This window comes from Rhodamnia argentea, chromosome 3 (assembly GCF_020921035.1).
Source record: "Rhodamnia argentea isolate NSW1041297 chromosome 3, ASM2092103v1, whole genome shotgun sequence".
Lineage (NCBI taxonomy): Eukaryota > Viridiplantae > Streptophyta > Magnoliopsida > Myrtales > Myrtaceae > Rhodamnia > Rhodamnia argentea.
Window position 1 is genome coordinate 2,206,817 of NC_063152.1, and position 14,943 is coordinate 2,221,759.

General features: G+C 39.7%; 2 protein-coding genes across 2 annotated transcripts; one reads left to right on the forward strand and one right to left on the reverse strand.

Annotated features, from left to right (window-relative positions):
* Nucleotides 1-1,474, reverse strand: LOC115728041. Its single transcript, XM_030658363.2, has one exon. It carries the CDS (start codon nucleotides 1,245-1,247, stop codon nucleotides 291-293), a length of 957 nt encoding a protein of 318 aa, XP_030514223.1. The 5' UTR covers nucleotides 1,248-1,474; the 3' UTR covers nucleotides 1-290.
* Nucleotides 1,475-10,349: 8,875 nt separating this feature from the next.
* LOC115728043 (MADS-box protein FBP24-like) lies at nucleotides 10,350-13,808 on the forward strand. Its single transcript, XM_030658364.2, has 8 exons — nucleotides 10,350-10,397; nucleotides 10,675-10,927; nucleotides 11,943-12,009; nucleotides 12,110-12,274; nucleotides 12,678-12,719; nucleotides 12,836-12,877; nucleotides 13,246-13,465; nucleotides 13,578-13,808. The coding sequence occupies exons 2-8, from the start codon at nucleotides 10,740-10,742 to the stop codon at nucleotides 13,580-13,582; spliced, it is 729 nt and encodes a 242-aa protein (XP_030514224.1). The 5' UTR covers nucleotides 10,350-10,397; nucleotides 10,675-10,739; the 3' UTR covers nucleotides 13,583-13,808.
* The last annotated feature ends 1,135 nt before the right edge of the window (nucleotides 13,809-14,943 follow it).

Sequence of the window (14,943 nt, forward strand, 5' to 3'; positions counted from 1 at the left end):
CTCAAAACTGACATACACTATGCAATTTCCTTTTTAACTGCTAATGTCGTGGTATACATGTTATCATCATCAAGACAACTGACATTCTCCGATTGAACCTACCACTACCTACGTAAAACAAGAAAGAAACAAAGAACAAAGTGGCAGCTGGTATGAAAACCAGGACTTCCTAAGATTATTGTCATTATTGGATAACACAATACAAACCCCTTACAAACCACCAGAATAATCTTATATCCATTCCGAAAGCACTGACAAGAGGAACTTACAAATCCATCCGGCATCGCCAATCAGATATCCTCCATCTGAATGCTGCTCTTGAGTGGCACATACTCGCCGAGGTACCCGCCGAGATGATCATGAAGAGCCGTCTTATCGATCCCCTGGTGATGATAACTCTTGCAGACGTAGTAGAACACACTCTGCACCAACAAACCAACCAAGTTGACAATCACCAACACCCCGACCAAGAACCCGCCCACCACGATCCTCCCAAAAACACCGTGGCTGTCCCCGCCGTGCACCACCACCCCACCAAAGATCCCATTGATCACCCCGCAGATCAACAGATACCCGAAAACCAAAATGGCCGCCATCCGGGTCCGGCCCTTGAGCAACTCGTAGCTCTTCCTCATCGCCGCGAACCCGAGGAGCGGCTCGAGCACCGACACCACACTCGCCATGTGCCACAATGCGGTGATATAGACGTGAACCACCAGGAACAGCACGAAGATCACAACAAGCGAGAACAGCAGCAAGGGCGCATTTTGCGTGTCGATCGCGAAGAGGAGGAGCACGACGAACGCGACGAACACGACGTAGTAGCCGACCATGAGGAGGGTGACCCAGAGGAAGGTGACGAAGAGGCGCTTGAAGACCCTGGGGATGGCGGCGAGGGTGGAGGCGAAGGAGACGGGCTTGGAGGTGTAGAGGGAGGCGACGGCGAAGACGACGGCGGCGGTGGAGAGGAGGGAGAAGGCGAAGAGGAAGAGGAGGTAGCAGAACTGGAAGGCGAGGAGGAGGGCCCACTCGTGGCGGGTCTCGGCCCGGTCGGAGGACGGGTACTGGAGGCGGTTGACGAGGGGGTGGGTGAAGAGGGAGTGGGCCAGGATGGCGAAGGAGAGAGGGAAGATGAAGGTCAGGGTCACGAGGTAGAAGGTCTTCGGGGACCGCCTGGGGATGGCGACAGATTCGCGGAGGACGTCGGAGATGGTGAGGAACTGGAGCTCTTCAGGCGCAAGATCCATTTTTGGGGGGGTCACTCGGGTCAGAGAGATTGGAATCAAGATCCGAGCTTTTTAGATGGCGGCGATTCGCCTGAACTTACGATTCAGAGGGAGTGCAGTGACGGCGAAGAAGAGGAGATGATCGGAGAAATTTGCAGAGCAGCTTTGCTCTCTCCCACCGCCGGCGCCGATCAGCTCAAGCTCAAGCTGAGATTCTCTCTCTTCCAGAGAGACAGAGATAGAAGTTGGGATTAGATGGGATTTTGGTCAAACATGGGCTCGAAGCTTGTATGGGCTTGCTCGTACGTTTGGGCCGATCGAGAGAACCGGACCGACCGGATCGAATGGACCGGTTCAACCGGACGATGCCCATGTGATCCATAATTACTAATTAGTAATTAGACGTCGAATTGAGCACGCATTGTATTTTCCCAATTTATTTTGTTCGCGATTTATTTTATTTTTGCTGCTCTTGTTCCCTCAACGCCCCATTTAATCCCATATGATATCAGTTTTCCACAGGGCAAAAGTCACCAAAAACCTCCAAACTATGCCCTCTATGACACACTTATTATTAATTTTTTTCTCCGACACTAAAAATCCTAAACTTGTAAGGTTTCATTAAGATGGATGTCAGAAAACAAATGACGTTGACTTGGTGTTCATGTAGATGTGTCGTATAGTACAAATTTAACGATCCGTGTCCGACCCAACCTATTAACGATTTGACCATATTACTAGAACACTTCTATACTTAATCCAATTTAGCAAAAGCTATGAATTATTAAAAAAAATTATATTACTAAAACATTGTGAACAATTTTTATAATTACAAAATAAAAACAAAATAAAAAATTATTTTGTTATTTTTATTTTTATATTTTTATTTTCCTTTTTCCTTTTTATATTTCTTATTTTTGTTTTTCTTTTTCCAAAGTCTGGCAAGGGTTGTCAGATGACCCTTACCAACCCTCGCCCGGACCTAGTGAGGGTTTTGTGGCCCTTGTCGATTGTTGTCGAGGGTCGCGACCCTCAATCGGTGGTCAGCGAGGGTCTGCCGCAACCCTCACGGACTTGTAAAAAAAAACAAAAGAAAGAAAGTAAAAAAGAAAAAAGAAACAACAAAGAAAGAAATAAAAATAAAAATAAAATCAGAAAATATGTTTATGACTCACTTAAGATATTTATTTAACCAATTTATGGCTCGTTTAAAATTCATTTAAGACCCATTGAGTTATTAAGTGATCAATTTATGACCCACTTAAGATAGTTAAGCAAACCCATTTGTGACCTCCACTCTTAAATATGGGTTAGAATATGGGTTTTTAACCCATTTTGCCACTTCTACGCTCATGTGGATTAAGTAAAATAAAAAAGACATTGTTTTGAATAAAAAATCATTTGACGGAACCTTGACGGAGGAGGGTAAATGCGTCACTTAGGTATTAGTTTGGGTTTTTTTTTGTCACGAGATGCATAGTTGGTGTTTTGAATATAAAAAAAAGGATTAAATATATTATAGCGGGACATAATTTGGATTTTTTAGTGGCTTTTTTCCTTTCCCGTATATATAATCTTTTAGCATACGCTTTCGATAATCACAGATAATCGCTAATGAACGGTCAGACTCACCTTAAATGGTTATGATTTCCACTTACTCGGAACCTCGAGCCATCTCTATCGATTGATACATGGACATGAACATGAACGTAATATCAAGTTTTGGGACTCTAAATTATTAAGAAAAATTGAAAAACTCTACCATCCATCATACTTTAAGTGTTTTCAATAATTCAAGTACCCAATAATTGAATTTTGTCAATGAAAGCAGTGCTTCCACTCATTCCATGTTTACACAACACCTAACCACTTTCATCTCATGCTCAACTTCCAAAAACATATTCCCATCCAAAACCCTCTACTTACCCAGAAAAATTATCAAAAAAGTCATAGACCTAACGTAATTATGTCAATTCAATTCTAAATTTTCTTTTAATTGAGTCATAAGCCTTTTACAATTATGCCACTTCAGTCCATTTGGCCGATTGGAATTGACGTGATAATTTTGAAATAATATTTAATATTTTTGACTTTGGATTATTTTTTTTATTATTTTTGTCTTTTTTTTTTTAGGATTTGGCCCGACGACCTCGGTTGGCCCCTTGGAGAGGGCTCGTAGGCCCTTGCGAGGGGTCGGCAGAGGTTGCCAGTCAGCCCAAACCCTAAAAAAAGAGAAAGAAAAAAAAAAGAAGGGAAAAAATTATCGAGAACATAATAAATAATATAAAATGCAAAAATTTATTTAAAAATTGCCACGTCAGTATCGATTAGCCAAATGGACCGAATTGACATAATTACAAAATGTTTTATGACTTTTTTTTGTGAAAGAATTTAAGGGTCGTGCTGACCTAACTACCGAGGTTTCTTATAGATAATAAGATTGCGTTCCATTGTGCACATGAACTAGCCATTAACATTACATTCTCCAAGAAAAAGTAAAAGGTTGTGATTAGGTATAATTGATGAACCAAAGACTGCAATATGGTGGAGGGGAAGGTGTTTTGAAGTTGACGTGAAACTGCCTTCCGTTTATAGGCGAAAGCACAAATTTCTCTCTTGGTTTCTTGGCTTTGAATTTAAGTTCTGCATCCAGTAATGATTTGTTTCTGCAACTTCATACAGCTTCATGTGCACGCAGGCTCGAGAAAAAAAAACTGCTTTTTTGTTTGCGGCCCTGCACGAGATTAACTATGAATCAAGAAACACGGAGGACAGAATACGCTGTTTCGAACGAACTTTGGCGAAATTGATGATTGTTTTTTTTTTTCCTGAGAAATAGTTATTAATTTCATGAGCATATATTGAGTGGAGTCGTCTCAAGGTCTCTTTTGGAATGAAGCTGGATAAAAAAGATGCTACGAAATTGAAGGCAGAAATTAGCTAGGGTTTGTTTTCCAGCTTAGTGCCGTTTTGGAGAAAATTGTCAAAGAAGTTCTAAATCTTTTGCACTTTTGATTATTTAGTCCTAAATCTTAAAAATTTGCCGATTCAGTTCTAAACCTTTTCACCCATTACCAATTTAGTCCCATAAGTTGGAAATCGCTGACGTGGATGTCGACCGTCCTACATGGCATCGCAGGCCCCGACGTGGATAATTTTTAAAAATACTCTAATTTTTTTTAATACTTTTATTTATTTATTTATTTATTTTTCCTTTTCTTTTTTTTCCTTCGGTGCTCGTCCAGGCTAAGGTGATTCTCGCTAGGGGCAAGCAAGGGCGGATGGGAAGGGCTGCCCTCGCCTGATTCAATGAGAGCAGCTCTTGCCTAACACCGGAGGGAAAACAAAAAGGAAAAAAGGAAAAAGGAAAAAAGGATAGGGAAAAGGGAAAAGGAAAAGGAAAAATAGAAAAAATAAAAACTAAAATTATAGTATTCAAAAAATAGTAAAATTATTAAAAATTGTTCACGTCGGTGCTGGCGGTGCCATTACGGGATGACCGACGTCTACGTTAGCGATTTTCGGCTAATAAATTGAATTGACAAAATGTGAAAAGATTTAGGACTAAACTGTCATATTTATAAGGTTTAGGACTGCATTGACAAAAATATAAGAAATTTAATATTTTTTTGATAATTTTCCGGACATTCCACGTCTCGTAGTCATGTGGGATTGGTAATGGGAAAGCTTTCATTTCTTCTTACAGACTATGATTAAGTTTCCCATGTTTCGAAGGTTGCATTGTGCATACAAGTGCATCCTTGTCATCCATGGACACGAATGTGATGTCAAGTTTTTTGACTTCAAATACTATACAACATGATAAATGCCATTATTGGTCATACTTTTTCTAATTGTTTCATTAAATGATACCCAATAATCTATTTTGTCGATGAAAGTACTGCTTCCATTTTTGTATGGGATAATTGCCAAAAAAGTCCTAAATTTGTTGCAATTGTGTCAATTCAGTCTTGAACCTTTTTTTTTTTGTGGCTAATTTAATCCCAAATCTTTTTCACTTGTGCCCGAAACCAGCTGACGTGGCAATTTTTAATATTTATCTTTTTTTTTTCTTTCTCCTCTTTTTTTTTTAATTCTTCTTTTCTTCCTTAGTCGGTCGCCAATTGACGATCAGCCGGAGCCGTGGGCGAGCGAGGCTGCCTCACCGGCTACTAGCGACAATGAGGTCTAGCCTCACCTTCGCCGAAGGTGGCAGGGGCGAGCGTCACCCAAGCGATTGCGAGGCCGGACCTTACCACCCCTAGTGAGGTTGGCCTTGCCGTCTCTTGTGGTCGGCGAGGCAGCCTTGCCGTCTCTTGTGGCCGGCGAGGCAGCCTTGCCCGCCTATATCTTCGAACGGTCGCCGGTTGGCAATCGACCTATTCGGGAAGAGGAGAAGAAAAAAAAGGAGGAGAAAGAAAAGAAAAAATAATTTTTAAATTTCAAAAAATTATTAAAAATTACCACGTCGGCGCAAGCCAAGTCAAGTTAGCGAAAAGACTGAATTGACACAAATATAAAAGATTTAGGACTGACTTGATAAAAAAAAATCTAGGACTTTTTTATTTAATTGGCACAATTACAATAGATTCAAGATTTTTTTGGTAATTTTCCTACTTTGTCTCTTAGGCAACTTTTGAACACATTTCGATGCAAACTTCTTAATTGATAATGGATGCATCTTTGGTTGATCATTTATACCTAATCACCCTTTTTTTTGTGTGGAGAACATCCATAGCTAGTCTGCATCTAGGCTAGTAAGTATAAGTGTAGGGATTCACAAAATTTCATGATTTGGTAGATGAGAGGACAAGAAGACTCTATCGATTTGTGGCTGAAGAATGATAGCGATAATCTCCATTAATTTTAAAAATAATAACCCCGTTAACACAAGGTCAAAAACAAATTCAAATGTCATATCTCCCAAAATTGAGAAAATTATAAAAAAAAATTCTAAACATTTTTTTTGGTCAATTGAGTTTGAAATCTTTTGCATCTATACTAATTTAGTCCATCCGACCAACTTTGACCAGCCGACATTGACGTGACAATTTTTCATTATACTTCAATATATTTTTCGATTTTTTCTTCTCATTCTTATTCAGAAGGACAAGGGGAAAAAATAGAAAAAAATAAAAATAATAACAGATTATTATAAATGACACATTAGCGGTGGCAGGATGAACCGAATTACCAAAAAAGTAAATAAAAAACATTGGCAAAGAAGGGTTTAAAATTGAATTGGCACAATACAATAGCAAAAGATTCATGAAAGTAGCTCTATTTGCCTGCCAAGGCCATGGAAAGAGGATGATGTTGAAGTCGACGTGAAACTGCCTTCCATTTCCAGACGAAAGCACAAATTCTCTTGCTCCTTGCTTTTTCCTGGACGTGCCGATTCAGTCCTGGTGTTGGCGTTCTCTTCGCATTCATGCAGCTTTCATGTTCACACAGGCTTGAGAAAGCCTATGGTTTTGAAATTTTTGCAGTGGACTGGCCAAGGGGAGAGAAGCTAGCTGGGGTGAGAGTGATGATGGCAAAAGGAGCCGTGGTGGGGGACCAATCTAGATGACCAACCTTTGTTACTTCCAAATTTAGATGTTCCTAACAAGTGTTCTCTAACCAGGGTTTGTTTTTATTTTTTCCCCAGCTCAATGGCATTCCATATCTCATAATCTTGTGGAATTTGGTAATGGCAAAGCTTGGGAAAAGTGTCCAAAAAGTCCTCAACTTTAAACATCGGCACCAATTCTGCCATAAACTTTTTGATTGTGTCGATTTGATTTTGCATTTGTGTCACTTGAGTCAAATTGCTGACGTGGACATTGGTCGTCTTACGTGGCTCTCGCCAGCACCGACATGGAATCATAGGACAGTCGGCGTCTAAGTAAATGATTTTCGGTCATAATTGATCGGATAACTTAATTGGCACAAATGCAAAAAAGATTTTAGGACTAAGTTGGCATAATTAAAAGTTTTGGGATTAAATTGGCGCCAATACAAAATGTTTAGAACTTCCCAGAAAAACTTCAATATCTTATCAACTGCGGTTAACTTCTTTTAAACTTCTAGGTTGCGTTGTATGTACCAAAATGGGAAAAAGAGTGCTTCTTTGCCTTAAAACCGATGGACACCACCTTACTTCTGAATGAGGTAACAGCTTCGTCTCAAGATCACACCCACCTAAACCTCGAATTTGCGGGTAAAGGTCCACATCAAGAAACTACATAATTCGGTTCTACATGTTTAACATTTTTTTTACCCTTGCTCGGGCGCAATCGTGCACGTCTAGTACGTTTAATCTGTCGTCAAATGAGGTTAGGAAGCAACTGAATTTTGCGAGGAAAGTTGGAGGCCACCTAGAATGAAAATGGACACAATGAAACTACAGCTTTCGGTTCTAGGCAGACAAAGGGTTGATCATAATGATTCGTAATTTGTTTCCTAGGGTTAATAGTTGATCAGTACTTCATGAGATAGTACATACAACTAGCTCGAGCAAGGGTTTACTCGCCGACAAGCTATAGCTATTGTTATGGGCTTCTGTGCTCTTTTAACTGTATCGCTTGACAGCAGGAACTAATATAAACGTTCATAGAAAACACATCTACATAGTATGAAATGTAACATCCTTAGTCACGCTTACAGAAGGTGGCAAATATTGTTCGCATTGTCGCGAAAACCACACTTCGAATTCGATAAGCCGGATGTGATAATACATTGTGCAAAGTTGACTATATACCAAGCCCTTTCAGAGAAAACCAATCGTCTTTAACCTCTTGCTGTGAAATATCAAATTTTGAGGGTCTTTATGGACTTTGATCACATGCTTTGGTCTCTCTTTAATGCTTTGATCACCCTCCAAAGGGGGACTTTGATGTGGAAGATGGATTTCAAACAACATGCCGTTGTGCGATCCATTTAAGGTACAAGAGACAAAAAATACTGATAACCTAAGTGTTTTTGTTTCCATTTCAAGAGATTAATTGCAGACTTTCCTCGTCTTTCACTGCTCCAAAACCGTGTGTTGGTTGGCCATGAGGAGTCACACATGTGTAGTGTAGGCATCGACTATCCCGTTATGACCTTTTTAAGTGAGGTATTCTTTCGTATTTGTGTGAGAAGCTTTTCGGATGATACGCTACTTACTGGGTATCTTCTAAAATTGCGAAGTGATTGACTAGCTTCTTTTAGATGTAACTTGATAACTTTTCATTGAAATTAATGATCTCAAGGTAATTTGGATCAAAACGAGCTTTTTTTAATGCTTGTCTTGGAGAATCGTTTCTATAGTTGATTCTACCGTGCAATAGTTGGGATTGATCTTGGCTTAGCAGAAAACTGACATGGTTGAGCCTGTTATTAATCTTGGTTAGAATCTCCGGTTCCTACGTGAAAACCGAGGACCTAATCAGTATTGACTAATTCCAACTTTTCGAAGTCGAGAACCGAGCCGATTCTCATGTGAGCCGGGCCGGTTCTCGTCTGAACAGGCCTTAAACTGAACCGATGAGGCCGGTCTCCATCGATACCAGTGTCTACCCCGAAGCCTTGCTGACCCTAAAAACCTTGCCTTTACACAAGTCCTCTTCTAGCATCCAAATCTTCCCTCGGTTTGCTTCTAACATCCAAAATATTGACCACGGAAGTATATCCCAAAACTTGACAGCCCCCTATTTTCCTTTTCTGAACGAACTTAAGTGCTGGGAAACTTCTCAAGTCTTTCTGTTTGAACTTCCTTGGAAGTCTGTCCAGCACATACCAACGCGGAGAAAATCGGGTAGTCTCTCCTCGGTCGAATCTTACGTGCTTCTGAGGATGGCGTGTCAGCACCGCTTACTTTAATCCAAATGCGCGTTGCGCGCATCATCCTATTAACACTGCTTGTTTCCTTCATTACAAGCACAAACATTTTGATGGGGGCGTTAATGCAGCTGCTTTGAGATGCATGCCTTAATCAGTAAACTCGAACCAGAAGAACTGACTCTGAAAGCTTTCACAGGCACTCCCAACATCAGATTCACGCACTTTGCCGTTTCGAAAAATGGAAACTTTGGGCAGCTGGGGTTCCCATTCATGGAAACCTGGTCTTCTTTCCACGTTTCAAAGTTGCCCTAGAACTGGCAATGTTCATAAAAGCCCCACTTGGGTCGTGGACCAGAGCATGAGGGAGAGTGGTTACTAGTCGCAGTATGACGTCCACCCTTTTGTTCCTGCCTCCTCCACTAGGAGATAGCGAAAGATCACTTAATCACGCCCAGTATTAAACATTACCACATGGTGCCATCATCACCATGCAGTAATTATGCAAGGTAAAAGGAAAAAAAAAGAAGAAGAAGGAGATAACCACGATTACTTCCTCGGAGTTTTTTTCTTTTTGGGTTCAATCGATATTAACAACTTGATCCTAAGGATTACTAATCTCTTATGATTTGATACTGAAATATGTAGAATCGGTCGATGTCGGGTCCGACCTAAGTCCTTCCAATAACCTATATGCATGCAAGTTTTCTCCTTTGAAAGTTAAGTCATGCGGGAACGATACCTGTGTAAAACTAGGAGGGGTATGCCAATTCATGTGGTGCCGAAAGGAACGTGATTAAGGAACGAGACGCCTTATGTTTCCTCGTACCATATGTTTCTCTTTGAAGTTTTTTCTAGTCTAGGTAAGAGAAAAAAATATACCTAGCTAAACTATTTTTATTTGGCTGAAGCATGTTTGCTCCCTTGATCTTTTGTCATAACTAGCTAAACTAGTCTCCTAATCCCAATTATTTCAAGGCCATTAATCTAACAATGCTCTTCTTTGAAAGGGTATAATTACAAGAGCTTGTCTGTAATTAAAAGCCAGGATGATATGAGATGGAAACTATCTATTTTGTTCTTTTTTTTCTTAGCCACCAACCACATGCATTCTATGACATTCTTAAAATCATCATTACTTTGGGTAAAAAAGAAAAATGAAAATAAATTCATATCCTCGATCAGAATCTCACATGCGAAACCTCAGACCTTTTGCATGATTTGGGGTCAAGCCAGGGGGAGGCTCTTTGGTGAATGGAAACCTAAAGTTGGTCTAATAATAGAGAGTTGCTCAGCTCAATAACTCCATAAGACAAAGCTTTCAGGCTCGTCTTCTAGTCCCACAAGCAAGGGAAGGAGAAGAAGAAGGTAATACCATTCTCTCTCTCTCTCTCAAGCAAACTAGGGTTTTTTGGAAGCTTTGAGTTTCCACTTCTGATGACAGCCCTTAATTTGTCTCTTCAACTCCATCATTTAATCCTGTTTGCGTGTCGAAAAATGGAGATGCACTCCTAAATCTGAGCGGAAGCAGCAGTGCAATGTGTTCATGCTGAATTTGCTGAGTTTGTGGATTTCCTTCTTGCAACAACACATGACCCTAGGAACTTGGGGGAGCTAAAACGAGTAAAAATCTCTCTTTTTCCAGCTTCAACCAACCATCAAGGCAAAGCAATAACATCGAGAGCGGAATCCTCCCGCACGAAAAGAAAAATGGGCCGAGGGAAGATAGAAATCCGGAGGATCGAGAACAAGACCACGAGGCAAGTGACATTCGCGAAGCGCCGGGCGGGGCTGCTGAAGAAGACCCACGAGTTGGCCGTCCTCTGCGACGCGCAGATCGGGCTCATCGTCTTCTCCAGCTCGGGAAAGCTCTTCGATTACTGCAGTCAGTCCACGAGGTGGATCTGTTTTTTTTTTTTTTTTCACGGTCTAGCATAAACTTCCTGGTTTGGTCATTTTAATTTCCACAGTTTTCAGATCATTGTTGTTTAATAAGAACCCTCGATCTCCCGTTCTTCCAATCAAATATTCTGCTTTTTCCCGGATACTTGGGTCCAAAAAACTCGGCCTTTGCAGTAATTGATACTTGCAATATAGATGTATCTATTTATATATACAACTGGTTTTTGGTTTCATTTCCCAGGTTCTTTGTTTCGTTTTTTTTTTTTTTTTTCCTTTTTCCCAAGTTGCATCTGTGGCCTTTAGAAAAATCCCAGAATGTTTTTCATTTGGTAGTTTTTTTTTTTCCATCCGAATTTATTGCTGAGAGAATTGGGGTTTTTGGGTGAAGGGCCTGCATCAAGGATGTGATGATTACTTCCCAGTTCTTGAATCTCTCTTGGGGAGGCCGTGTCTAGGGTTCCTTCTTCGGACAACTCTTTTCAGTTTCATCCTTAATATTCACTATATGTCTCTATTTTAGCTTGAATTATGTATCTATGTGTTCGAGCTACTCAAATTTAAATGTACGGAATAATATTTTGAAAATTTGATTAGTTTTAACTGGAAGATCACCAAATTGGACATTTTTCCTGATTAAATTGGTTACTAGAAACATGAAAAAAACAAATATCTAGTAGGTATCGAAGTATCTTTATCTTGTTGTACATGACTTCTCACTGCTTTGAGATTTATAACTTGAGTTAGCACGCCCAGTTGTTTAGTAATTTATTGTGGGTTCATTAGTTGGCATTAGTCACACCATTCGATTGACGGCAATTGCTTTCGGTCTAATTTCTTTCTTATAATTGTTCGTTTGATTTAATTTCCATTTGGAGTTTATGTAAACAATTTATTTTACTTAGAGCAGGGATGGATGCTTCATCTCATCCAACAAACTTACTCAGAAATTAGGCATGTATAATGGTGAATGATGTATTTTTCTTACATCATTCGGCTTATCTTAATCTGCAGCATGCAGGAAATCATAAGGAAGTATCACGGCCAAAAGGGGTCTCAGATTGTGGAGCACAATGAGCAGGTAAATTTCCAATGGGAATATCTTTACTCTCTCCCAAAGAGAACTATGCAAAAGAAAGATGGTTAATCATCTTCATACATCGCCAAACACCGTTTCGCAGGAACAGCTTCAGAATGAGCTGAGGAGGATACGGAGAGAAACGCGTAGCCTTCAACTGAGCGTGCAGCGATACACTGCCGGCGATCTGACCAACATGCGGATCGAGGACTTCGATCATATGGAGCAGCAACTCGAGTGCGCCATCAACAAGGTCCGCGCAAGGAAGGTAATGGGGCTGAGCATATCATACAGCCTTTCACATTAATTATGCTGTTCAGAAGATTTTTCTAGACGTTGAACGAGAACATGTCAGGGATTAACATCTAGAGGAAAAACATCATGGTTAAAGTTATAAAGATGCCAGTATGGAATTGAAGCCAAAAGGGTAGCATAATAACTCACAACTACATGTAATTGTCTGCTTTTGCATTTAGATTTGGTCGCTACTCCAACGGCACAGTTTTTCAATTAGTACAGCTAATTATTTAACGGGTTATAATTACTTACTTATGAAGCGCCATTGACTTAACCAGTCCGTGCGATCCAATTACGATGTTGTACAAATTTTTGATCCACCTGTATATACATGCTAATCGAACTGCTGTCCCTGATTTCCGGGAATTATTCAGTCTGAGCTGATGCAGCAGCAAATAGACAATCTGCGGAGAAAGGTATGACTGTCCTCTCTCGTCCCAAGCAAATTTATGTTTACATGCATTTCTTTTCTGTTCTATATCAAGAAGGAATCAAAGTTTCGTACTTTTGTGACCATGGTTACAATGTCCAGGAAAAAATGCTGCAGGATGAAAACGATCAAATATATCATCTGGTGAGTTAAAATGCCACTAGCAAAATACTTGCACAGCTGCTATGCAATAGCACTAAAGTGACAGATGTTTGGTTCAGTTGATTAACTTCCAAAAACAGCATCGAAATATGAACTGAGCCGAACCCTAGCTAGTTTGCCTCTTCCCATTTCTAGTTAAAAGGAAAAAAAAGAGAGGCAAAAATGTCCTGAGAAATGTTTCAAACCAATTTTAGCTTGCATATTACTGTGTTCCAGATTTTGTTATGAGTTGTTTTTCCTTTCGGAGAGTAATCTTGTCATGGAAAAATGAGAACTTATCGAAACAAGTTTCTCATTCCAATTTAATAAGACTGACTATGTTCAATGTCGACACCGATGCCCGGTGATAGATTAGGCAGCAACAGATGGCGATGGAGCATCAACAGGAGGGAGGAGGAGTGCCGAAGCCGGAGGAAGCGCAGCACGTGCTGGAGCAATTCCCTTTCTATGGGGAAGAGCAGCCGAGCAGCGTCCTTCAGCTCGCGACCCTGCCTCCGCAGTTTCAGCCGTACCGCCTCCAACCGGCTCAGCCCAACCTCCAGGACTTTCTCCAGCCCTCGAACTACGGTGGTAATCAGCAAAACCGTTTTTCAGCTATGTTCATGTTGATTAAGCAAATTAATTTTCGCCGTTTTGTCTATACTCTGTGACCCTTTTGCTGGCTTTCTTGTGGCCATTTCAGAGTAGGAAGATGAAAGAAGAGAGCAGTGTTCTGGGGATGCCGTACTTTGAGGAAGGATACTACTATATGCTGCTGGGTGCCAGCTTTTGATTGTGTTTTCTTCTTGCCAGATAGTTAAAAACAAGCAACGTACTTATGATGAGTTTATGTTTATGTCTTTGGTTTGGTTACTGCAAATGGTTTACCACATTACATGTCTAGCTTAGTTATCTGCTTGTGGGTATATACACACATGGATTTCATGGAACAAATTGCACAGATGGTCAATTTTATGGTGTGCAATCATATGATGTGATTTGGTTTTTTCTTGGGGCTTTGCTAGTATAACTATCTTTTGGGCGATTATGAGGGTAATAACACGTTTTGAACCACAAATTCTCGAAAGAGTGAACCTCGCAACAATCTTAATTATTTGCTATTCATTTATTATGTCTATCATCTCTTCATAGTTTGCTCCACATTAATGTGAATATTTTCATGAGTAAATTCTGACGTTCATGTCACTTTCTACAAAAGAAAAGCACTCTTTTAGCATTATATGATAAGAAATTATACATTACGGGAATCGAAGATGGATTTATCGTCATTTACTTTAAAAGGGTGCAAAAAAAAGTTTGGCATTAGTTATTATAAAAAAAAAAAAAAAGCCTAAAAAGGATGTTGTCACGTGTTGTCTAGCAGTTGTACTTTAGTACGATATAATCATATGTTTGGTATTTGAATGTTAGTTGATGTCTTATATGGTCAACAGGCTCATGAAAAGTTGTAATTAACATAAGTTGATTCAAAAGTCGAAATATTCTTCCACTAGTATAATATGGCGTGTGTTTTATAAGGAAAATCGTTAAAAAAAAAAAAGAATAAAAGAAAAGAATAAAAAATAAAAAATTTTAAAAATATTATTAAAAATATTCACTTCAGCGTTTTCTAGCCAAAATTAGCCGGACTCAATTAGTAAAAATGAAAAATTTTTAAGACTCGGTTGACAAAATTAAAAAGGTTTACGATTGAATAAGCAAAAGTACAATATACTTAGGGCTTTTTGGATAATTTTTCTGAAATCGCTAAAGACAAACGTCTTATCAATAATCAATAATCACACAAGTCTGTGTATCTTATGTTAAAATATGAACATTTCACTAATTTTTTGCTTTTACATACATTTTACTAATTGAGACCTAGCAAAATTATCCACTTTCCTGAAAAATAGTTCAACGAAAACGTTTCCTCATTGACAAGTGTCTCAAGAGAGAGCGCCCGTTGACGATACCCTTTTGTAAATAAGATACAAATGGGCTAGAAAAGCCCATGATACAAATGGGCCACAATTGGAGACATTTTCAGGCCCAATAAGCGATCTTCAAGT

Coding starts and splice junctions, on each gene's coding strand:
- LOC115728043 (XM_030658364.2), top strand. CDS start 10,740: ATGGGCCGAGGGAAGATAGAAATCCGGAGGATCGAGAACAAGACCACG. Junction 12,010..12,109: donor TTGTGGAGCACAATGAGCAG/GTAAATTTCCAA, acceptor ACCGTTTCGCAG/GAACAGCTTCAGAATGAGCT. Junction 12,275..12,677: donor ACAAGGTCCGCGCAAGGAAG/GTAATGGGGCTG, acceptor GGAATTATTCAG/TCTGAGCTGATGCAGCAGCA.
- LOC115728041 (XM_030658363.2), bottom strand. CDS start 1,247: ATGGATCTTGCGCCTGAAGAGCTCCAGTTCCTCACCATCTCCGACGTC.